This window comes from Nuphar pumila, chromosome 7 (assembly GCF_984573655.1).
Source record: "Nuphar pumila chromosome 7, dmNupPumi1.hap1.1, whole genome shotgun sequence".
Lineage (NCBI taxonomy): Eukaryota > Viridiplantae > Streptophyta > Magnoliopsida > Nymphaeales > Nymphaeaceae > Nuphar > Nuphar pumila.
In genome coordinates, this window is record NC_143255.1 from 13,324,162 (window position 1) to 13,350,092 (window position 25,931).

The following is a 25,931-nucleotide window of genomic DNA, read 5'->3' on the forward strand; positions in this document are numbered from 1 at the left end:
GAAAGAAAAGAGAGAGAGGTTGATTGTGGGTGTGCGTCTTCTTTCCCTTTTCTTACTTCCCCAACGCAAGAACAAAAGCGCATTGAGAGAGAGAGAGAGAGAGAGAGAGAGAGAGAGAGAGGTGTGAGAGGGGAATAATACTATTATTAACCAAGAGGGGATGAAGGGGAGCTGAGGGTTTTTGGTCTTTTACGACCCTCTTGCATTATCTCTTCGCCCCTTTTCCAATCACGCCTGGGTCTTTCCTCTTTCGCCATAAAGATTCAATCCCCTTTCCTATCAAACCCAAAGTGGGTCGCAGTTTTGAGGAGTTCCAATTCATTTTCTTCTTTTTTTTATTGTTTTTTCCTTGGTGGGTTATCGAAATTCTTTGACGTTCTTAGATCTATTCCATCTAATCGGTTGCTCGAAGGGTAGGAATCTGCCGCCGATCATCCTTCTTATTCTCTTTCCTTTTGTTGGTTCTCTGTTTGATTTCTTTCTTTCATTATACTTCTATTTAGGTGCTTGCTTTTTCATTCTTTCTGGTGAATTTACTGTTGAATCTTCTTTTTTTTTCTTTCGTTCCTGTGAACCAAATTTTATATTTTGTAAAAATAAACCGTTTGGCTTCTTATCATCCATGTCCATGCTCTTTTCTTATTGCAAGTTTACTGTTTGCAAGATTCCGGTTTTGATTTTTTTTTCTTTTTTGTGGTATTTAGTCCCTTTATTTCTCCTTATGTTTGTCAAGAATCCCAAGATAGTATTCTGTTAATTTTATCTGTCTGATATCTGTAAGTTGCTTTGCTTTCTTTTTGGTGATTGCCAAATTCTTTTCATAGTTTCTGGTATCAATTTCTGGTTATCTATTATTCCTTGCATATCCCAGATGGTCGAGTTGGTGCACGTTTCTTGTTTGTTGAATTTATGTTCTTGCATATAGGAAGAGTGCTCTGTAACTCCGGTGGAGTGTATGCATCTTCCATATTTTTCATGTTAGCTGTAGACTGATAATCAAATGGTTATTCTTCTTTAATTGATTCTATAATTTTTATGTTTTTCTAATCTGATACTGCATTTTTATTCCAAGTAAGGCATATCCATGCATTGGGATGATTCCATGGTTTTCTTTGTGCAATGCAGTAACCAATGTATGTTTTATTTCAAGAGTGGTCATGTTAGAGTTGTCCTATTTTCTACATGATTATTAATGCCTGTTGAGTGTCCATGGTTTTGCTGCTCAGTTTTTCTCGAGTTTTAAAACTAGCTGTATTTTTTTTTGTAGGGTGTGGGTATCTTTAACCTGTAGTTCGTTTGGGGCATTTTAGTTAAACTTTCTGGCTCTGCTTCACATTGCCTAATTGGTGATCAATCCATTTATGGGATAAACCGTGGCTTTTGAGCATTTCATGGGAGGTGTAGAAGACGATGAGCCACCCTTGAAACGTGTAAAATCATCCCCAGGAGAAGTGAGGAGCATACCAGAGGACTTGTCTCTGATAGAGCCTGGTGGCTCTTTTGGAGACGCAATGGCAAAATTTGTACCTTCTATAGGGGATGAAACAGTCGGCTCTAAGGGTATTATCAAAAAGGTTGAATTCGTGAGGATAATAACAAAGGCTCTTTATTCCTTGGGTTATGAGAAAAGTGGTGCCCTTTTGGAAGAAGAATCAGGGATACCCCTGCATTCATCCACGGTAAACTTATTTAGGAGGCACATTCTTGATGGGAATTGGGATGAGAGTGTGGCTTCACTGGGAGAAATTCGGGAATTGGAAAATAGCATATTGAAGTCTGCATCCTTTTTGATATTGGAGCAGAAATTTTTTGAACTTCTTGGAAAGGGAAGAATTCTTGATGCATTAAAGACATTGAGATTGGAGATTGCACCTCTGCATATAAACAAGGGTAGAGTGCATGAGCTTGCAGGCTGTATTGTTTCTCCTTCTCAATGTGAGATACTTGGTCTTAGAGACCAAGATCCCCTGTTTGGCAATCCACGATTGAGGCTTCTTGAGAAACTGCAAAAGTTGCTTCCTCCTTCTGTTATGGTGCCCGAGAGGAGGTTAGAGCATCTGATTGAACAGGCTCTTAGCGTGCAAAGGGAATCTTGTATCTTCCACAACACCCTAGACAGTGCACTTTCTCTGTACACCGATCATCAGTGTGGGAGAGATCAGATTCCTACCAAAACACTTCAGGTTACACCTCGGTACTTTCACTCCTTTGTTTTCCCTTTTTTTTGTTTTCCTGGCAAATGTTCTTTATAGATAATGCTATCAACAGTCCCTTCATTACTGATTTTCTGTTAGAAAAAATGATATTAGTGGACTGATTTAGACTTAACTATTATGCTCTTTGATGGCTTGTAAGATCTTTTGTCATCTTATGTTGTTCTACTGGTTCCGAAGGTTCTTGGGTCTATGCTCCTTTATATATAAATAAATGAGAAGTGAATTACTCTCTCTCTCTCTCTCACACACACACACACACTGATGCAACTCAATCTATAATCAAAATCTTTAAATAGTTTGCCGTTTATCTTTCTTACTTTTATGTTTAAAACTATGTTCATGTGCTAGTGCAACAGCTGCTCATGATTTTAGCTTTTACAGTTCTATAGGTACTGAATTTCTATATGTTGCCTGTTATCGTATTAAAAGTTATTTCACATAAATGCTTCAGCCATGAAAATGGCCATAACCTTGGCTATGTGTGACATGGAGTGGAAAGATCCACAAACTTTATTTCTTTGAAACTCCCAGTGAAGTGTTTATTGTGTCTTTTTGGAAATCCTGAACTTTCTTTTTGGTTTTTACATTTTTTTAATTTTGTCTGATCTCCAGATACATTCAAGAGTCAAAAAACTCCATAACTCTGCTTCAGTTTCATGGTCTAAATGGATCAAAGAGCATGACCAAATTCCTAGGACCTTAATTAACTCATTGTTATTCATTATTTGAATTGGGCAACTTCAATCGTCCAAATGGATGTCTTAGGTTATTGTATCTCAGTCTGATCTTTTTCATTTTATCATGTATTTCAGAAAAAAGAAAAATAAGTAGGGAAAAGTGTTAATAAACTAGTCAGAATTGACCAACAAATTGAATTGGTCCAAGTATTGATGTACTTGTGGAATCAAGTTGTCATTTGCCTGAAAAATTCAATTCTCTAAAAAATGAGCTAGATTTGTATCTTGGATTTGTTAAAAATATCTGTGTATTTAAAAGCATTGTTTGGATTTGGATGCCCAAAGTATTTTATTTCTAGGTTGGGATCTTTCACTCCTGGATTCATGCCTTTGCAAAAATAAAATCTATTTTGTGGAAGCTTTGTTCTTTGAACATCACATCAACCTTTTTTCTAGTGGTAGGCCCAAAAACACGGGAAAAAATAAGGTAAAAAGGTTGCTATAATAGTTGAAATTCACCTAATTGATGGAATAAACTATTTTATGGTAACATCTTTACCTTCATTGTTGTCAAAGTAATAAAACAAGCAAAAGTTTGAATAATTGATGAAAAACACTTTTATTTCCAAGCTAACATCTTACTGTTGTCTAAACAAACAAGCAAACGAGCATAAAAAGAGCAAATTCAACATGTGCTGAAGATGAACAGCACAGTTAATACTCATTGGTACCAGTGGATTTTGTACCCTGTTGTTCTGCCTTTGCCATGATATGGGAACTCATTTCGTCTGAATTATGGACACTGGGAACTGGTTCAATTAAGGCTCTTTGCTGTCTAGCTAAGTGAAAAGCCAAGTCCAAATGAGCATACTTCTCACTTGCATTTGTCCATCTAGCTTTATAAGCTTACACCTGTTTCTCAATATTTGTCATTCAGAATTTCCAATCATGCTACTCCAAATATGAGATAAACAAAACCAGATAGTGTTGGGGTACCAGTGGGCTTTTATGCAGAAAGGAAAAAAGAAACAAAATATACTTTTACTGGGAGCATGATAACTTTACTACTAGATCTTGATTTGAAGTGGTTACTTATTTACTCCCACCATCCAGCCTATAAACCCCAATTGATCAGCACCAATAGATTGGGTATTGAGGGCACCTGTTAAAAGAAGTAGAACAGGAGTCAAATCCTCCTGTTCTACTTCTTTTAACAGGCGCCCTCCCTACCCAATCTATTGGTGCTGATCGATTTTGTTAGTATTTCTTGTTATGAGTGGGCTATGATATGAATTTCTATTATCTATCCTTGAAAAATTTGGATGGAGTTAGAATTGATAGAAGTTCAGCCGCTTGGGTGCTGCTTTCATTGGATTTGGATCTTGATCATGCTTATTTGAATGTCATTTGTAGCTTATGATACCTTTTGAACATGAATCCCATCAAGCAAAAGAAAATTGTAGCTACACAGCTTTTTATGTTCACTTCTATTTTGGACAACTCTGGCATCTCATGAGATATTCAGATTTATGAGTTGGATGTTGCCTGAACCCTGTGTGCATGGATTCCTAGCTTTTCTTACATATGCATAAAATTTTCTAAGCCTATAAAAATTTTATGTCTAGGATTTAGTTGTAGTTGCTGTTGGCCATGATGATATGTTATCCTTAGGTTTGGTAGGTGCCAAAAATGTTTCTTCTTTTGGTATTCAGGCCATTAAATATTGTGGCATCTCTTCCTTTTCCATGAAGATGAGGAAAAACTGAGCTTGTGATGCCAAAATTATGGCTTGTTTTCTTTGTGAAACATATATCACGATCATGAGTATCCTCAGGAAGAAGCTAAGATAATCACCTATCTTCGTCTTTTTTCTTTGGGGATTCTGTTCTTGATGTCATTGCTCTTTCAGTGTGGATTAATTATTATTTTGAGGCAAGCATAAATTGATAATTCAGTTACATTCTAGACTAAGATTGGAAATATTTGCTTTAACAACCGTATTGCTTAGTAAGATCTTAGTTGCTTGATCCTTCTCCCGTTCAGAAATTGTAGTCGTGCTCCCTCTATATTTTTTTACAGCCCTCTTTATGTTGATTGCCAATTTAGTGCTGTTGATGCTACTTCTCTACACACCTCTGGCTAATGTATGTTAGCCATTTTGTCTTGGCATTTAAAAGTGTTATGTTTTATGGGGAAAGATTAGAGCCTTATGAAAATGAGCTATAGTTTATTAGTATGTTCTTCTTTTAGCATTGTTCCCCCTCTCTAGCTGTGAGTAGCAGCCAAGATGTTCCAGATGCTTGTGGTATATGCTTCCCTGGCATGGAGATCATGGTTGAGGGTTACTATTTTGGTGAGCATGACATGATATGATGATTTTTGCTCATTTGACAATATCTAGTCTCCATTTTTTTGCCATTTTGTTTTTTATTGTATTGCCAAACATTAAGAGTTGAGACTTTATCCTGTTTCATATTAGATTTAGGTACATACCAATGTCCAAAGCAGTCTCAAACAAGAAGGGGATGGCATAACGTTGGGTTGCTGCTGAACCACAAATCCCAATGGGGAGATCGTGTGGGAGACCTCGTTATATATTGAAACAATAACACACAGATTTACAGATTTGCCCACATATAACACAATACAACAAAATAGATACAAAAAAGCAACATGGGAAAGAATAAAATAAAACAAGGAAACAAAAACAATCACGCCCGATCAGTTTGCATATTGGATCTGGGTCCAAGACCTAGATCCAATAAGTGTTATCTCTTAATAGCCTCCCTCAAGTTGTACATGGTAATCACCATGGGCAACTTGGATTTTAATACCAAAACCTTTGGTTTGTCAAACCCTTTGTAAAAAGATCTTTTTTATTTTCTGAACCAATTAATCTTGCTTCAAGTTCCTTGTCTTCAATTTTGTTTTTGATGAAATGTTGATCATTCTCTATACCAATTAATCTTTTTTCAAGTTCCTCGTCTTCAATTTTGCTTGTGATGAAATGCTGATCAATCTCTATATGCTTGTTTTTTCCATGATGTACAGGATTTAATGAAATCTTGATGGCACTCTGATTGTCACAAAATAAAATTGACTTAGGAACTGCCTCATCTAATTCATGCAACAAATTTTTTATCCACATCAATTCTGACGAAGTTGCTACCATGGCCTGGTATTCAACTTTAGTACTTGATCAGGCTATGACCCTTTTCTTTCAACTTGGCAAAAAAAAAACTAGATTGCCTCTAACAAATATACAATACCCTGAAATTGGTATTCTTTCATTTGGATCTCCTGCCCAGTCAACATCTGAAAAGGCCATGAAAAGATCTTCCTTCTGACTTTTGTTCTTATAAAATAGTCCATCACCCAGGGTACCCTTTAAATACCTCAAAATTCGCTTCACAACTTCCATATGGCTAGTTCTCTGTTGGTGCATAAATTTAGATACTTGATTCACTACGTATTCAACATTTGGTCTTGCTGGTGTATTAGAACAAAAGTCAATAAAGGCTTGCAATCACATATACCTGTTTTACATAAGAGATCCATAGTATACTTATACTGAGTTAAAGCAAATCCATTCTTTTATCAACTTCAACTCCCAAGAAGTACTTTAACCGACCAAGATCCTTCACCTTAAAGCACCTACTCAACACTCCCTTTATCTTCTCAATGTCTATCTGAGTTCCTTGTGACAATGTTATCATCCACATAAATAAATAAAACAGTAATGTATCCCACTAGAGGCTTGCTTTAGCTCATATATCGCCCTCTTAAGCCTACAAACATATTCAGCTGGATGATTCTCAATGTATCCTTATGGCTGCTCCACGTAGACTTCTTTCAAGTCTCTGTGTAAAACACATTCTTGACATCAAGCTGACTCAAGGCCCAACCATGATCCAGTGTTAGAGACAAAATAATTTGTATTGTTCTCATCTTTATTACAGAGCCAAGGGTCTCCTAATAATCCATACCAGTAAAACCTTTTGCAACTAGCCAGGCCTTATACCTTTGAATGATACCATCCAATTTATGCTTAATCTTATAAACCCACTTTGATCCGGTCACATTCTTGTTTTGAGGTCCTTTAACCACTTTTCGTGTTTGGCATTCATGCAGTGCTCTCATTTCCTCATTCATGGCGTCTATCCATTTCTTATCCCGAATGACTTGGGAATAAGAAATTGGTTCTTATTTTTCTATATGCATGAGAAAATCTTGATTATCTGTGTTGAAATTTTCATAACTCACTCATCTTTCAATAGGATGTTTAACCCTGTTTGATCTTCTGAACTCTGGTTGTGTCATGATTTTATCGCATTAGTTGATTGTATTTTCATCACTAATATTTCTGGATTGTTGTCCCACTTCAATACTAGCTGCCCTTTTATTTTTTCTGGCGTAGACATGGCCTTCTTTATATCTCCCATCTATAGTTGCAAGTTCTTCAACGAGAATGGAAGTTTTCCTTTACTGCCCATGATTTTCTGGAGCTCCTTGTGATGTGGATGCATTCTTAGACACTGAAAACAACTCTTCACTTAACCATAATATGCAACGCTACTATTTTTTCCTTTTTGAATATGCTTTGCACTAAAATCACACTCAAAAGAATTCTCATCAAACACCACATTTTTAAAAATTCAAATACATTTATTTTTTTACATCATAACGTTTGAATCCTTTATAATTATCAACATAACCAACGAATTTACAAACACGATCTCTAGGTTCAAATTTGTTATGTGAACATAGCAAATGCACCCATAAGCTTATAAAGAATCATAATCACAAACAAAACATATTAGAGACTTATAATTTAAAATCTTCATGGGCAACATATTTATAATATGAATAGCCAAATGAAAAGCCTTTGTCTGAAGATATAAAGGAACTCCACCAGCATGTAACATAGTGCACTTTGAACAATACGACGATGCTTCCTTTCATCAAGGTTGTTTTGTTGAGGGGTGTAGGGACAAGATACTCTTTCGTTGATCCCATTATTTTCAAGATAAGTAATAAATTATTTCGAAGAGTACTCACCTCCACTATCACACTGAAAATTGAAAGTAGACATAGAGAATTGATTTTTAACCAACTTATGAAACTTTGTGAATATATTAAACACTTCATGCTTATGCTTCATGAAATATATCCATGTATAGCTAGAGAAGTTATCAATGAAAGAAACATAGTAACATCTACCAGAAGAAGAGGTATTGGGTGTTGAACCTCATACATAAGAATGCACAATTTCAAAAGCTTTCAAAGCTCTTTCATTCCAAGAATTAAACAGGACATGACTCTTTGAAATTTGACTACATGGACCGATAATACTAGCAGACTTACATTCTAAACTAGACTTGGGAATAAGTTTACTAGAAACCAATCTTTCAATAAAACCTTGACTAAAATAAGTAAGACGACTATTCCAAACGTAGCTTTCAAAGCTCTTTCATTCCAAGTACTAAGCAGAAGGACATGACTCTTTGAAATTTGACAACTTTGACAAATAATACTCGCATACTCGCATTCTAAACTAGACTCAAGAATAAGTTTACTAGAAACCAATCTTTCAATGAAACCTCGACTACAATGTGCAAGGTGACTATGCCAAACATTGACTTTGTTCAAACCAAAAATACTAAACAAAACAGATGAACTTGATGACTCTAGACTAATCTTCGAAACAAAACCAACAGACTTGGACGCAGGATCTTCTTTGAAGACATACATATTTTCCGATCTTTTGCCTTCAATGAAAATCCTCTTTGTGCAAAGATCTTTGACACAAACAGAGGACCGAGTAAATACAACACACGAATTGGTGTCATCAACAAGTTTAGAAACATAAATAAGATTTTTCAAGATGTTAGAAACAAAACAGACATTAGAAAGATTCAGAGAACTAGACTTGGGTAAGGGAATTGTCACATTTCCAGTGTGTGTAATGGGATGATGAGTTCCATCTCCAATTATAATACTATGTTTACTATGATAAAGAATCAATGCTAAGAACATATCATCATCACCCGTGATTTAATTAGTAGCCCCAGAATCAACATACCACTCCTTTCTCATTTTACTTAAGATTGAGTCCTGCAAGTGCAACAATTAATAACTACTTATCTATAGGCAGTTGTCCTTCACCACTACTCTGCTCACTAGTTTGACCTTCAGATTGACTCTTGCCTTGTGTTGTCTCCTTATTATACCTTGGATCATCCTTGAACCAGCAATTGGTTTTAACATGCTCTGGTTTCTTGTACGTGAAACAAGTAGAGATAGGGTGACGTCCTTGTGCAACAGTGTTGGGAGGAATATTCAATGTGAGAAGTATACCTCTGCCTCCCTGATTACCTCCACGGCCATATCCCTTGCCTCCTCTAAAAAATCCTCCTCTTCCACGACCTCGTGATCTATGTCACATCGGTATGAGTACAGGTACAAGTACGGCTATGGTTACAGGTGCATAGGGTACAACACGACAAGTTCAAAAAATGTGGGTACAGGGACACGACTATATATATATATATGTGTGTGTGTGTGTGTGTGTGTGTGTGTGTGTGTGTGTCGGGGGGGATGTTTGTGTTTTTTCTTTTCTATAAGGGGTAAAATAAAAAAAAATTTAAAGAAGGGGGGTTGATTGAAATTTTGTTTTTTATTTTTAAGGGAAGAGGGTACTTCCTGTTCCCATTCCCACTACCTCTCTCTCTCTCTTGATCTCGATGTGAAGAAGAAGAACGATAAGGAGTCACTATTGCTGCTCTCTCTCACTCTCTCTCTTCTCTCTTTCTTGATCTCGATGTGATGAAGAAGAACGAGTCGCTGCTACTGCTGCTCTCTCTCACTCAGTCTTGATGTGAAGAAGAACGAGAAGTCGTTTTTGCTACTGTCGCTCTCTCTCTATGTGATGAAGAAGAACAAGGAGTTGGAGGAGGACCCCATACCCATTGCCTCTCTCTCTCTTTGTTGATTAGATGAAAAAGACAAAATAGCAAAGGAAGGAGGGTAGAAGGTATGGTGCCCCCCCCCCCTCTCTCTCTTCCTTCTTCCTCTTTCTCCGCCTCTCTTTCTTCTTCTTCTAAAGGGTACGATAAAAAGGAAAGAGGAGGGTGCTTTGTCCCACCATCTCTCTCTCTCTCTTGATTGGATAAAGAAGGTAGAAGAGCATATGAAGAAGGGTAGAAGGTATGGTGCCTCTTTCTCTTCTCCTCATCTACTTCTTCCTCTTTCTTCTTTTGAGGGTTTTGCGAAACAACAAAAAAATGGAGAGAATTTTTGGGTTTTAGGTTGGGTTCAGATTGGACCCGACCCTATCTAGACCCAACATGTACCTGTGCCACACCCGGTACCCGTCCTCGTGTCGAGCCATGTCAACATGGGTACATGGGCCATTTAGTCGTGTCTATGTGACATAGCCCGTGACACATTAGTAACCAAAACTCTTGAGTATCATTAGAGACATCGGTATCAACAATGAGAATCATCTCATAATGTAACAATTTGGCCCTTAGATTCTCAAATGTAGGAAGCTAACTCCGGATACTGTAAAGTAGTAGAGAAGACATGATAATCAATGCCAAGACTGCTGAGAGCTTGCTGGACATATCCTTATCTGATACTTTGTAACCAACCATGTCTAGCTGATTAATGATACTTTTCATCTTATTGAGATATTTCATGATGGACATAGAACTTTTTTTTTTAGATTCTGAAATTCCTTCTTCAAAAACATGATCCTGGATTATGAAATCTGAGAATATGTCTGGACTAATTTAGTCTAGAGTTATAGAGTCGTGGAATCATCAGGACACTTCAATATGTACCTCCTACTACAAGGTGGAAGTGATGTACGTAACCAAAACCTGATATATTTTCATCCATGAAATGAACTCTAGATTTCTGATAGGAACAAATGAAACCACAACCCCTTTGTCATTCTTGTTCTCTCTAATAACATACTCTCGTGGAGGGATGATGGACCCATCAAGGTGCCCAAAGAGATCTTGACTCCTAATGAAAAGAGTTATTTGCCTCTTCCAAGTTTAAAAAACCGGAGTTGGTCAATTTTTTGGAAACCAATTAAGGGAAAAAGGTAGAAGACAGTTTTTCGGAAACCAATTAGTGGAAAAAGGTAGAAGACAAAGACGGTTGATGATTGAAATCTATGAATAAAGAGTAAGATGACTAAAGGATAACAGAGAATATTAAACAAAATAAGGGTGCTCAACCTATCACATCAATATCAAAACCAAATAACCCAAAGCTTGATGGACCCCCCCCCCCCCTTTCTGCTCGGTAGATCATTGCAGTCAGGCACATACTAAAAATCAGATCAGGAACTCACAGTTTCTGATCTGAAACAGTATGTTGATGTATTAATAAAGATGACATGACATGATGGTGTAGTAAGCAACAATAAAACCAGATCTGCTGCAAAACTGAATTCATAGAATAAAGAAGAGAAAAGGTGATTTAAAGAAGAGAATAATGCCAACAGAAGAGACAAATAAAAAGGAAAATATGATGTCAAAACAAGAGAGGAGAAAACAGATTTAGGAGTGATTGACTTTAAACATAAAAAGGTACGACACTTCCAAGCAACAAACCAAATATGCTAGGTTTGAAAACAACGTTAAGACATGAGAAGATTATGCAATCAGAAAGATAATAACAGCACCAGATAAATAAGATCAATTGGGAATAACTAGATTTAGACTAATAAGAAGAGTTGGAGAAGGAAGAAGAAAGAAGATAAGAGGAAACTTGGAGAAGCAGCAAACGAGAAAATACCCAAGATCTCTTAGAGCATACCTCAGTAGATCCTATTGGTCGATCTCCTGCTCTGATACCATACTAGATTTAGATATCTGCCGATGTCCATAGCAGTCTCAAACAAGAAGTGGAAGACAGAACGTTGGGTTGCTGCTGAACCACAATTCCCAATGGGAAGATCGTGTGAGAGACCTCGTTATATATTAAAACAATAACATATACAGATTTACAGATTTGCCTACATCTAACACAATACAGCAAAATGGATACAAAAGGGCAGTATGGGAAAGACTAAAATAAAACAAGGAAACAAAAACAATCATGCCTGATCAGTTTGCATATTGGATCTGGGTCAAGCATTATCTCTCAATATTTCACGCATTCTTTATTTCTTGTTTCAAAAATGTTGAGTTCCTTTGAAGTGTGTCAGCTAGCTTATTGTCTTGGTGGATTTAGAGATTGGGACAAAAATATGGTCTATTTTGGGTATAGACTATCAAAGCATGCTGAAGAATGTTTTACTTGGAATGAATGGAAAGATGTTATTACATTTTCTTACAAATCATGTATGATGTTCTGTGCAGTTTGCTAGTGTTGATATTAGTGATAGTAACAGTTTGGTGGCTGAGTGTGGGTGCAAGTGTGAGTGCAGCAAGTTCAAGATTTTCCAAGTTTTAAAAGAAAAGCCTAAAAAACTTAGTAAAAGTTATAACATATAATTACTGAATAATAACTATGTAAGGTTAAAAGTGTTTTTAGTTCATTCGTGTGTGTAGTCACACCCCTCCATCCATGTTTCTTGAATTTGTTTGTGTAGTCACTGTAAAAGTATCTTCGATAAGATACTATGATCAAGACCTCAATATTCTTGATAACAAACACGTGCACAATAAGAACACTTAGAGCACTTGTGCACAAAAGCACAACTCACAAAATATCACAAATGCACAAAGGCATAAAAATGAATAACAAACTATATGAAATCACTTGGGCTTTGACCCAAAGCCTTACTAGAACTCAAGGTGAAACACCCCTATTTATACACAATGAGAGGCCATGGAGGGGCTCCCAATATGATCGTTGGGACCCCTCCAACGGTTATAATTATAACCATTGGAGGGCCCAACGATCATGTTGGGTGGGCCCCTCCATGTGCTAAAAGATGAAAGAATAAAAAGAGAAAAAAGAAAAAGAAAAAGAAAAAGAAAATAAAAAAGAAAAATTACATATTCTAAAAAAAAGGTGTAAAATGATGAATATACCCTTACGGCTAAATATATATTTTATATATATAATAGGTAGATACATATACATATATTATATATGTGTATATGTATTACCTTATATATATAAAATATATATTGGATTACAAGATTTGATTACATAATTTAACACCCCCCTCAAACTTAGGGCAGGATGACCGAAAGTTTGTCAAGGAGGAAACTGAACCGCAGAGCACACAAAGCTTTGGTGAAGAAATATGCCAATTGATATTATGAAGTTACATATAGGAGATCTATAACTCCTTTCAGATATGCTTCCCGAACATAGTGACAGTCCATCTCAATGTGTTTAGTCCGCTCATGAAAAGTATGATTTTTGGCAATGCATATTGCACTTGTTATCACAGCATAGCTTGATGGGCCCTTCTATTGTGATCCCATGTCTTCTAATAGCTGATGAATCCATACAATTTCCATGGTAGTAGTTGTCATGGCACGATATTCAGCTTCTGTTGAGGATAAAGACACTTTTTGTTGCTTCTTACATCTCCATGAAATCAACGAGTCTCCTAAAACACACAAAAATTAGTGGTGGAGTGACGGTTATTTGGGTCACCTCCCAAGTCAGAGTCAGTATAAGCAATTAATTTTAATTCAGAAGAGGAGGATAGGAATACTCCCTTGTTTACTGTACCCTTTATGTATCTCACAATCCGCAAGATGACACTCATGTCAATTGATATTGGTGCATGTTGGAACTGACTCATAGTATGAACTGCATGAGAAATATCTGGTCTAGTAATACTCAGATACATCAATGATCCCACAAGTTGTGTGTAGGGGGTGTGATCGGAAAGAGGAATGCCATCATCAATCTTTATTTTAGCTCCTACTATAGTAGAAGTTTCACAAACTTTATCATTCGTAATACCTGACTTGTCAATAACCTCAGATGCAAGCTTAGCGTGAGACAAAAAATACCCTTTATGAGAGTATGCTACTTCAATACCCAAAAAATAAGTTAGAAATCCCAAATCAAACATTTCAAATCTATCTTTTAAAATTAATTTTATGCTTTTAACCCCTTAAGTATCACTTTTGATTATTAGCATATCATCTACATATAAATGCAAAATGACAATCCCCGCATTGGTTTTTCTAACGAATAAAGCAGTGTCAGTGAAACAGGATGAAAAACCATTTTCTAACATTACAGAGTTAAACCTATCACACCAAGCCTTAGGGGCTTGTTTTAGACCATAAAGGGCTTTTCGAAGGCGAAACACTTTCCCTTCGGGGGAGTCTCCATTCCTGGTGGAGAATCCATATATACCTTTTCGTTTAAATCACCATTTAGGAAGACATTTTTAACATCCATTTGCTAGATGTTCCATTTGTTAATTGAGGCAATGGTGATGAGGCATCGGACAGTGACCATTCGGGCCACAGGGGCAAGCGTTTCTTCATAGTCAATCCCGTATTCTTGACTATATCCCTTTGCAACCAACCACACTTTATATCTCTCAAGAGATCCATCACTCTTAGTCTTTACCTTATATACCCATCTACACCCTATAGCTTTCTTACTCTTAGGAAGATCTTGAAATTTTCAAGTTTTTGCCCTGTTGAGAGTCGAAAGTTCACGTTTCATTGCTTTCAGTCATTCAACATTCTTTTTAGCTTCGTCAAAGTTCCTGGGTTCTATATAGTAATGAATGACGCTAAGACATGCTCTATGTTTAGGAGTAAATGAATCATATGAGATGAACCTAGAATACATCTTTCTATTTCTCTCAGTTCTTCATAGAATTTCATCATTTGTTGAATTGGAACCACTAGGTTCACTGTATTTTTCAATCGCACTCCTAAAACTGTTTGTCTCTATGGGTATGTGTTATAGGGTCTCTCGATGCCCCTTCATCACTATGTTGGGAGATAGGAAGATGGGAAGAACCATCTTCTTTATCATTGACATCATTATGAATGAAATCGTCATCACTATCATCATCATGTGCTAAAATTTCAAATAAAAAAGAGTAATCCATGTTATCTTCAGAAAACTCACATTTCTGGAAACATATAGCTTATCATTTTTAATATCATAACAACGAAACCCTTTTTGGGTTTCAGAATATCCAAAAAAGGCGCAGGCAATGACTTTTGGTGAAAGCTTGTCGTTCTTGTCCGTAAGAACGAAGCATTTACAACCGAAAATTCTCAATCGACTATAGCCGGGTTCTTTAGTATACAATTTTTCAAAAGGCGAGATATTGTTCAAGTTTTTAGAAGGTAGCCAATTTATCAGATAGACACATGCTAAAGCCGCTTCAACCCAAAAACCTTTTGAGATGTTTTGAGAAACAAGTAATGTTTGAGTTGTCTTTATTATATGTCTATGCTTCCTTTCGGCTAATCCATTTTGTTGAGGGGTTTTCGGACAAGTTCTTTGGTGAAGAATACCATGACTTTCAAGATACTTTTTTAATTCACTTGAAAGGTATTCTCCACCAGAGTCAGTTCTAAAAATTTTTAGATTCTCATTAAATTGATTTTTAATCATCATATGATAGGTTTTAAAAATTGAGAAAACTTCATATTTGTGTTTAAGAAAATAAATCCAACAATATCTCGTATAATCGCCAACAAAAATGACATAATAAGCGAAGCCTCCTTTTGATAAAATGGATGTCGGTCCCCATACATCCCAATGGACAATTTCAAAAGGTCTTGTTGTAAACATAGATCTTTAACAAAAAGGCAATTTTTTCATTTTCCCAAGTATACAATCATTACAAGTGAAATCACTTTTAACAAAAGGTCAATGAATATTTTTGACAATATTTGGGTGTCCAAGTCTCTTGTGCCACACATTAATATCCTTTTGTTGGACAATATTACAAAACGGGTTCTTTGGAATTTGAAGGGAATCAACATAGTACAGGTCATCCTTCTTAGAACCTTCTTCAATCAATCTCTCGGACCGGCGATCCTGTATCCAACATTTGTTAGATGAAAACTTTATATCACACCCATGGTCCGAGAGTTGAGAAACGAAAAACAATTTTAAGTTTAATTTGGGTATAAATCTATTTTTTTGAATAAATTTTCTATTCCTTTTACTTCAAGAGATGTTCCATCCGCGGTTGAAACAAAGGAAGGAGAGATTTTTTTTGAATATTCGGAAAAAGAATTAAAACTTGAACTCATGTGAAAAGAAGCACCCGAATCTAAAAGCCAAGAGGTCTTACCGGGAGGAGAAGAGGTTGACATGGTGGCTCCGGAAATACCCCCTTTTAAAAGAGGTAAGAGCATCCACGATTTGTTGCAATGAGAGGTCTCCATTTAAAGATGATGAACACTCTTCCTTTTGAGGTTTTTTTCCATTTTGGGCAAATAGACTTAATGTGTCTCGGTTCCTTACAAAAATGGCATAAAAGCTTGCTATAATCTCTCTTCCCTCGACCACTTAAGTTTTGATTCTTGAAGTGGAGGAGGCTTGTAGGTCCTTAAGTTACTCCCCGGTCTAGAGACGGCATTAACACCTTCATTTTCTTCAATATTGGAAGGTGTAGCAAGAACACTTGGGTTCTCGCTAATATTCATACGAGTTTTTTCCCCACTAAGTTTAGTGATTACATCTTCAAGAGAGGGGGAAGTGAAGGCGGATAAAAGAGAAGACCAGATTTGTTCGAATTCAGGCCTAAGCCCATTCAAAAAATTGAAAAATCTATCTTCTTCCAATTGTTTATGACGAAGCTCTATGGCTTCTCCACTCCACTTGGGTTTGAGCATAGCAAGCTCATCCCAAATAGAAGAGAGTTCGGCAAAATACTCCCTTATAATCATCTCCCCTTGATGAAAAGTTAGCGCCCTCTTTTGGAGGTAATATTTATGGGACAAGTCCCTAGAGGTGTACATCTTTTCAAGGTACTCCCACGCTTGAGAAGCCTTCTTAAACTTGATAATATTGTCGTTAATTCTTGTTTCTATAGATGAAAAAATTCATGAGAGGATTTTAAAATTTCTCATCTCCCATTCTTCATGCTTTTTGGTGTAGTCTTCAAGAGCCTTGGCTTTTTCTTCGCCTTCAAAGATTTTTATTTCTCCTTTCTCCATCAAGGTTATCTTTGGCTCCGGTTTGGGAATCGAGCCTTGAACATAGCTCCAAAGCCCTTTTCCTTTAATATGAGCCTCCATGTTTTCGGCCCAAACGTGATAGTTGGACCCATTGAGTTTGAAGTCGAGAGAGAAATAAGAGTCTTTTTCACCCGTTAGAGAGGAGAGATGATGAAAAAGAATATGTACCACAAAGGATTTTTAGATCTTTCTTGATAGAAGAGTCTTCTAAAATATTGGTTGAACAATAGAATCCACTCCAATCACCAAAAAATCAAAGGCACGCTTTTCGAGGCACTGAAAAAGTGAAAAACCACACGATCTTTCTTTCTCCAATCTTGCTCTGATACCATGTAAAAGTATCTTCGATAAGATACTATGATCAAGACCTCAATATTCTTGATAACAAACACATGCACACATGCCCAGAAGAACACTTAGAGCACTTGTGCACAAAAGCACAACTCACAAAATATCACAAATGCACAAAGGCATACAAATACAACAACAACAACAACAACTACGCCTTCATCCCAAAACAATTGGGGTCAGCGATATGAACCAAAAAAGAAATTCATTTCGGGTCTTCTACATGAATCCTTTTCCTCCAATCATTTCTATCCAATGCCATGTCCTCGGTGAGGTTCAAAGCATTCATATCCTTTCCTATCATCTCCATCCAAGTCTTCCTAGGCCTACCCCGACCTCTTTTAACTAACATATTTAAAAGAGGTTCAAAGGCATACAAATGAATAACAAATTTTACGAAATCACTTGGGCTTTGACCCAAAGTCTTACTAGAACTCAAGGGGGAACACCCCTATTTATACACAATGAGAGGCCATGGAGGGGCTCCCAATATGATCGTTGGGACCCCTCCAACGGTTATAATTATAACCGTTGGAGGGCCCAACGATCATGTTGGGTGGGCCCCTCCATGTGCTAAAAGATGAAAGAATAAAAAGAGAAAAAAGAAAAAGAAAATAAAAAAGAAAAATTACATACATATTCTAAAAAAGAATGTGTAAAATGATGAATATACCCTTACGGCTATATATATATATAATAGGTAGATACATATACATATATTATATATATGTATATGTATTACCTTATATATATAATATATTGGATTACAAGATTTGATTACATAATTTAACACACACCTCCATCCATGTCTCTTGAATTTGCCGTACCCACTGCACCCACACCCATGTGACATAGAATGAGATTTACTTGTCTGGTCATCAATTCCACTCGATAATGGGAGTCATTGGATCTTGTGCACAAACCATGCACATTGATTAATGTAAGAAATTCTATTTGATCACAAGAGGCATTGTAATTTTCGGACAAAATGTATATACCAAAATCTGCGATCCTTTTCAGTACTATCTCCCAAGGCAATTTCTTTTCGATACATTCAATAAGGTGTTTATTCCATTCTTTACAAAATTACAGATATGTTGTTGCCAGATCTTGGAAAACTCTCAACATTTTCTCAGAATCTAAGGGAAAATGTGATGAGTATTATATCAGTGGTTTACTTTTCAGGGTCTCTCTCTCTCTTGCCTTTGTAAATGTGTTATTTCATTTATTAGTTTGTAAATATATTTCAAGGGCCATTATCTTTATGTTTAATGAATCCATGGAAGTTCTCAGCCATCTTTCAACTGTCACAGGGACATCCCACTAAGGGCGTTGATATGACATGACACGGATAGGACACAGTCAACACAGTGTCCGACATGTTTGACACTGTGTCTGACATGGTCAATGCAGTGTCTGGCACCGTGTCTGATAGTCAAAATATGCCTATAAATATATTTTTAAAATTTTTGATGTATAATATATATATATATATATATATATATATATATATTTAAATGTAATATAAGTATATATAATATATGTACGACCGTGTCCTCGAATCCTAATTTTTGAAAAATGGCATATCGTACCAAGTGAATCCGCATCATGTCACATACCTACATCTGCATCCATGTGACATAGTCCTTCATCCTTAAATTTACATGGATGGATGGATGGATGAATGGGTGGGAAGCTTCTTAGACTCAGTCAAATGCCTCTGTCTCTGACAATCATCTCCCTAGAGTTCTAGCTACCACATAAAGCCTTGGGATAACAATGCTAAAGAAATAAAGATTGAAGAAATGCATGTTGCCATCAAATCAATGATTACTAGGTATTTGTTGCTTGAGTGAAATCAGTGAGCTGAAAATGGTTTTACTATTTGTGTAGGTCAAGATGTAAGTGGGGGTGGTCTATATATCAAGAAATTGAAAAACTATCATGGTGTAAATTGGTGGTCTCTATGTCAAGAAATTGAAAAACTATCTGTTAAGCAATGTATGAACCAAACTGTTTAACCAAAGTGCTTCACTTTTCAACTTTGGAATGGATTCCTTATTGTTTTAACAGAAGAAAGTAATATTTGCTATGCAAAAACATGTTTGGTAGTAGGTTGCCTGTCTCTTTACATTGCCCTATTAAACTACAAATTTCTAAAAACCATTTAAAAAAGCAAAAAGAAAAAGCTTTGAATTCTGCATCCTTCCTCGTAACATGAAACCAATGTGGACATTCAAGTTAAAACTTCATGCTTCTTTCTGCACAAGAGTTCACTTTCATGTCTATCACAACAGATGTCTTCTGAAAATCTTACTTGTCTAGTGTATCACAGACTTGGCTAAGCTTAACTTGAGCACCGTCTTATGATCTTCCATTGTTAGATATAGCTTATGAGTATTGCATCAGCTATGCTCCTGTGAATTATCAATTTCAATATTATCGTTACCATATATGTCACATGGGTGCGGGTGCGGGGGTGCGGCACTTTCAAAAACCTTGGGCGCGGCTCAAACGTACAGGGAGGAGGCACCCCTTCAATGCCACCTTCAAGAAGGTGGTGGTGAGCATCCAAGTCATGGGGCAGGTTGGCTCCGGTCGAGCCAAAAGAGTTGGGCTAATCTGGCCTGTCATGTCCAGTTTGAGAAACCGGGTCAGGATCCACTTTAGGTACTGGGTCCGAGCCCGCTTCAAGTACTGGGTCTGGGTCCACTTCAGGTTTTGGGTTCGGATGAACTTCATAAAGAGGGTCTAGAACCGTTACACATTATGGGTCTGAATCAGAGTTACCAGTCGAGGAAGCGGGAGCGGGAAGCGATACGGGAAGCGAGGCACTTTCAAAAATTTAGGAAGCGGGGAAGCGTGGGACCACTTAGAAGAAAATTCCGAACCGTCTCGGAAATGACCTAGGAAGCGAACCGGAAGCGACCTAGGAAGCAAACCGGAAGCGAGGGGAAGCGAAAAAAATGAAAAAAATGGGGGAAGCGAGGGGGAAGCGTGGGGGAAGCGTGGGGGAAGCGCGCTTCCCATTTATGGGAAGCGCGCTTCCCAAAAAAGGGGGACGCGCTTCCCATAAAAGGGAAGCACGCTTCCCAAAAAAGGGGGACGCTTCCCCTCACGCTTCGGAAGCGCGACGTTTCGCGCTTCCGAAGCGCGCTTCCCCTTTTGCCTAGGCGCTTCCGGTAACTCTGGTCTGAATCAACAATAGTAATAGTGGGGCCATGTGAAGATCCAACCAATCATGCGTGAGAGGCTGTCACATGGGTGCGGGTGCGACACAATTTCAAAAAATTTGGACACGGGGACTCGGCTATATATATATATGTGTATATATATTTTTAAAAAGTAAACAACTGATATGTATAAGATTCACTGATTATATATAAAAGTAAACAGCAACAGTAAACAAATGGGCCTTCAAAATCTTATATATGTGATTATCCCAACAAAAAATGCCCACTACGTAAAGATTAATACCTGCCTATCAAAATAAAATCCTCATCATCAAGAACCTGAACATCTCTTTCACCCACAAAATTCTCTCTGCCAAGATCCCGTACGATATCGACAAACTCTAACCTTTTAGCTTGAGGAAGAGCTACGTAAGGAAGCCTGATCACACCCAATGCAGTTGCACAGACTGTGCAGTTGCACTCTGGCTATATTTTTTTTAAATAAATAAATAAATATATATATATATATATATATATATATATATATATATATATATATATTAGTTTTTTGTCCTAAAAATGGACCAAAATAGACTCGATCAAAGTTGACCGAGTCTATAAAGTGGACGGACTCAGCCCAGGTGTGTTGACCGAGTCCGCCCCGTGTCCGAAGCCGCACCCGTGTTGAGGCGTGTCGACGCGGGTGCGTCGCCTCCCCAGCCGAGTTCGTGTGACATAGGTGAGAGGCCATTTAAATGCCTTGAAACCGTTGGTGATAGGGAGAGGGCAATAAAGGGCAGTCTCACACATTATCAAAAAAGAGAGCATTGATTGGCCCAACCTTGTTGCCAATAATATTGAGAGTATCCACATAATATTCAATAATGACTCCTCTATTTGAGGGGCTACTTTGGCTCTCAGAAAAGGAAGTTGAGAGGGCATGATAATCTCCTGGGTAGCTCCAGCCAATGGCACCACGTTGGGAATAGCGAATCGCCCCATCCAATGATGGTGGCCCCTCGTGAACCGCACCTCCTTGGCGAGGTCGAGTCTAGCTGGGCCGGCGATCGACGGTGGCGTCCAACCAGTAAGGTAAAACGACAAAGAAGAGGATGAAGGTGAGGGCTCCATGGCAGTCACTGAGTCGAGGGCTCCATGTTGTCTCCTTCCACGCTTCCACGAGGTTTCATAGGGCAATTTTTAAAAAAAAAATCCAAAAAATGGACCAAAATGACCCTGGGTGCGATGACCGCACCCAGGGTCGGGTTGACCGCACCGGGTGCCACACCCACACCCGCGTCGCGTCGACATGGGTGCGGCACCTGTCTGGCCGAATCCCTGTGACATAGGTTACCATATGTTCAATGTGCACCAATTTTGTCTGAATCATGTACCAGTGATTTTGAGCATTGGAGAACCAGCTTCCTACATGTTCCTAGAAAGGGAAATTTTGTTGTTACTGCTGGAGGATTTATTTGGACTTTTATTGCTTGTCATTATCTTCATCCATACGATAGCTAGACGTAGCCGTTGCATTAATGTGATTACTCCATAGTTATCTGGACAAGCTGTCTAGCCTTCTCGCTTCCAAGGTAGCATCTTTCGAAGCATGAGATCTGAAGCTCAGCCAGCTATTCCAGCTGTTGCAGTCTTGGATTCAGATTTCTACAAAGCCAGATTCATGCTTTAGCGACCTTAGTTCAGTTCCATGTGAGAAAGAGATGGAAAATAAGATGGAAATGGTGGCTGTTTTCAGCCTGGTGGTTTACATGGATTGAGAGGAATACCAAACTATTTGGAGATAATGTTGATGGGGCTGTCATGCTATATAGACACCTTTAAGCTGAGATATGCTTTTTGTGCCTTGAGCAAGTGGCCACATATGCTGAGCACCTCCCCTCCTCGTTCTTTTCCCCTCTCTTTGACCATTCGGGTGGCGACGGCAAGAGGCAAACTTGGGAGCATTTTTTTTGTTCAAAAAATGGACACAAATGACCCTGGGTGTGTTGACCACACCCAGGGTCCCATTGACCACACCGGGTGCCGCACCCGCATGCCCACCCGCATCGCGTCACGTCGACATGGGTGCGACACCCAGTTTGCCGAGTCCCTGTGACTTAGATGACTGGTGTTCTTCGTCCCAATTGAATGTTGTTAATACACAATCCAGACAAAAATGTGCAACTTTGGTGATTGGTTGTGAATCTTGTGATCCGTAATCCATGTCAGTGTGTACATGGTATGTCTGGAATGCACTCTATCCATGTAAGGAATGGACTCAAACACAAGCATATGGTAATACAGAAACATGTCAACCAAGGGAGAGGTTCTCAAAACTGAAATTTAAGTGATCTCTTTCATGCTGCTTAGTGAATCAAAATTGATGTTTTATCTGAATGCACATTTGATTTACTTACTCATTTAATTAATTATTTCTTTTTTACCCATTATGGTGCTAAATTGACATTGGCTACAAAAGTCGTAGAGCCTGAGGGCGAAAAGATGATTTTTTTAGTGGTTATATTTCTCATTATTAATTATTCCAAGTAATTAGTGTCTTTTGATGCTTATTGTTAGTTGTTGCAGCTGCAAAATCTGGCAACCTTGTGGGCTTTAAAATTTGAATGTCTTTTGAAGTCTGAATTTGTAGGATACAGGGTTTAGACACTTCTGCTTTGTGATCTTTCTTGAACTTCAATTTTAATCATCTCTTAATCTGTGATCTCATGTATCAGGTGTTGCAGTCACACCATGATGAAGTGTGGTTTTTGCAGTTTTCTCATAATGGAAAATACTTGGCTTCATCATCACATGATTGTACTGCAATAATATGGGAGGTAACCATTTATTTTTCCTTTAGAAAGTCATTTGCACGCTATCTTGCTGAATAATAATTTATTGTCGCTACCATTTTTTGGTTCTTATTCTATTGTTAGATCTTACAGTTCTATATTAATGTTCTTTTAATTTGGTTGAAGCTTGTGCTCGAGAAGGTCTACAGTAACAGGAACATGAAAAAGGATTTATTGGACAACCTTTGCTCATGACTGTCAAATCGTGTTCTTTTTTTCCATGCAGCAATCATAATGTTTATTTTGGTTAATCAAAACCCTGGTGCAGAGTTTGATAATGTTTATAAGAATTGGGTGGATATGGCATGATTCTAAGCCATCACTTCGTGGAAGTATGGTTAGACATGGTGCATCAAAAAGGTTGCTCAAGGAAGGTAGATCTGGCCAGATAGCCTTGATTCCTCTAGATTCTTGAATGTAGCAGGCTGCCTCGATTTGATCTAACTAGTTCAGGCATCTGGCCATGGGATTGAAGTTATCATTTCGATGTTAATATTGGGTTGAGTCAGTTTTTCTTGTGCACTTTCACCTACTTTAATCATCCTTGTCTGTGTTGGCTCTGAAGCTTCATGCTAAATTAAGCTTTGGGCATGTTAAATGCTTTTCATTACGATCTGGATAGCCATCTCTTTGTAACTATCAACAGCTTCGACTTTGTAATGACATTTATATATCTTTAAGATCCTGCTTTTGGTAGGTGATAACCCGGTAATTGTTATAATTATGCATGATTCAGGTAAATGAGCATGGCGAAGTGTCATTTAGGCATACACTGACAGGGCATCAGAAACCAGTCTTTTTTGTCACGTGGAGCCCTGACGACCATCAGCTCTTAACTTGTGGCATTGAAGAGGTTGTTCGCCGGTGGGATGTTGAGTCTGGTAGTTGCTTGCAAATATATGAGAAAAGCAACTTCAACCTTATCTCATGTGGATGGTTCCCAGCGGGCAAAAAGTTGTTTGCTGGTGTCAATGATCGAAGTGTCTGTATATGGGACTTAGATGGGAAAGAACTTGAGTGGTGGAAAGGTCAGCGGACTGTTAAGATGTCTGATATGGTGGTCACAAGAGATGGAAATGTCATAAGCATGAGTAAGGAGACGAGCATTGTTTTGCAGAACAGGGAAACAAGAACCGAGAGGGTGATCTTAGAAGACAATTCTATCACTTCATTTTCAATATCAAGAGATGACAGATATCTACTTGTTAACCTGTCGAACCAGGAGATTCACTTGTGGAGCATAGTGGAGGAGCCAAAGCTCATGGCCAAGTATAGAGGTCACAAGCGCACTCGACTAGATATACGATCTTGTTTTGGTGGGTCTGAGGAAGCCTTCGTTGCTAGTGGTAGCGAGGATTCACTGGTACGTGAACTCTTGTACTGTATCCTTTTTCTTTTACTTCAGTCATGGGAAACTAAATTCACATCTGCACCCATGGACACATAGCCGTGTGCGTGTCCAAATACTTGGCCTGATGAAGTATTTAGGTACTAAATAGGCCCTGACTATCACATCCTATGTATGTCCATCTTTTTTACCTGTAAGGTTGGTGGCATCTACCAGGTTAGTCTCTGAAATGTACACAAGGCAGTTGCAAGATTGGTGGCTGATTTATGGCTTGTACCCAAATCCCAAGTTCTTTAAATTTCAAATTCTGGTGCTAACCATATTTTTCGGTTTGTTAAGTTATTCTGTTTGAGGGATGATTGTTGTGGATGCCTCTTTTTGTTTTTGTTTTTCTTTGGTTTTTAAATCTATGCTTCTTATTTAGCTCCCAAACAACATGAAAATTGCAGGTTTATATATGGCACAGAGGTACAGGGAAACTCTTGGAGAAGCTTTCTGGGCATACAGGAGCCGTGAACTGTGTAAGTTGGAACCCTGCTAACCCCCGTATCTTGGCATCAGCTAGTGATGATCGAACAGTACGGATTTGGGGCCTCAGTGATGTTGGCTCGAAGCCTGTGAATGCATGTTCCAGCAATGGTGCATGTTCCAGCAATGGTGTCATCCACCATTGCAATGGAGTAAGATAGAGAAAACAACACAACACGGTTGCAATCAGAAGAGTCTGATACATTTTCATTTCTTATTGCTCTGGTCTGTAAATTCTCGTTCCTTTTTTTCTTGGCAATCATGGCAAACAAATGTGTAAGTTGCTCACTATTTGCCAATAAACTCTGTTACGACAATTGATTTTTTTTCTAAAATCTCTTTAGATCAGTCATAGCTGGAGAACCAACCTTAGTTTTACATTGTTTCAGTAATAAAACTATTTTGTAGATGTATGTATGTTTGCATGCGTGCAGGTCTTTTGGATGGAGTTAATCTCTTGAGGTGTTCTACGTTGCATAGCACATTGCTATGTCACATAAGTGCGGGTGCGGATGTGGATGTGGATGCGGCACTTTAAAAAAAACTGGGTGTGGAGAGGGGGTATATATATTAACAGTTTTAAGTTAACACGTGTATGTGTGTGCATGTATGTATTTATAAGTAATATAGATAAGA

The 25,931-nt window shown here is 37.9% G+C and overlaps 1 protein-coding gene across 1 annotated transcript; it reads left to right on the top strand.

The window, feature by feature from the left end:
- LOC149831193 (WD repeat-containing protein 26 homolog) lies at nucleotides 1-25,708 on the top strand. The gene is made up of 5 exons (XM_090013728.1): nucleotides 1-413; nucleotides 1,268-2,183; nucleotides 23,303-23,404; nucleotides 24,156-24,782; nucleotides 25,217-25,708. Exons 2-5 carry the CDS (start codon nucleotides 1,392-1,394, stop codon nucleotides 25,454-25,456), a joined length of 1,761 nt encoding a protein of 586 aa, XP_089869854.1. The 5' UTR covers nucleotides 1-413; nucleotides 1,268-1,391; the 3' UTR covers nucleotides 25,457-25,708.
- The last annotated feature ends 223 nt before the right edge of the window (nucleotides 25,709-25,931 follow it).

Excerpts from the sequence above, each read along its gene's own strand:
- LOC149831193 (XM_090013728.1), top strand. The coding sequence starts at position 1,392 with ATGGGAGGTGTAGAAGACGATGAGCCACCCTTGAAACGTGTAAAATCA. Across the intron at positions 2,184-23,302 it reads TTCCTACCAAAACACTTCAG|GTGTTGCAGTCACACCATGA; the intron begins GTTACACCTCGG and ends CTCATGTATCAG. Across the intron at positions 24,783-25,216 it reads GTGGTAGCGAGGATTCACTG|GTTTATATATGGCACAGAGG; the intron begins GTACGTGAACTC and ends TGAAAATTGCAG.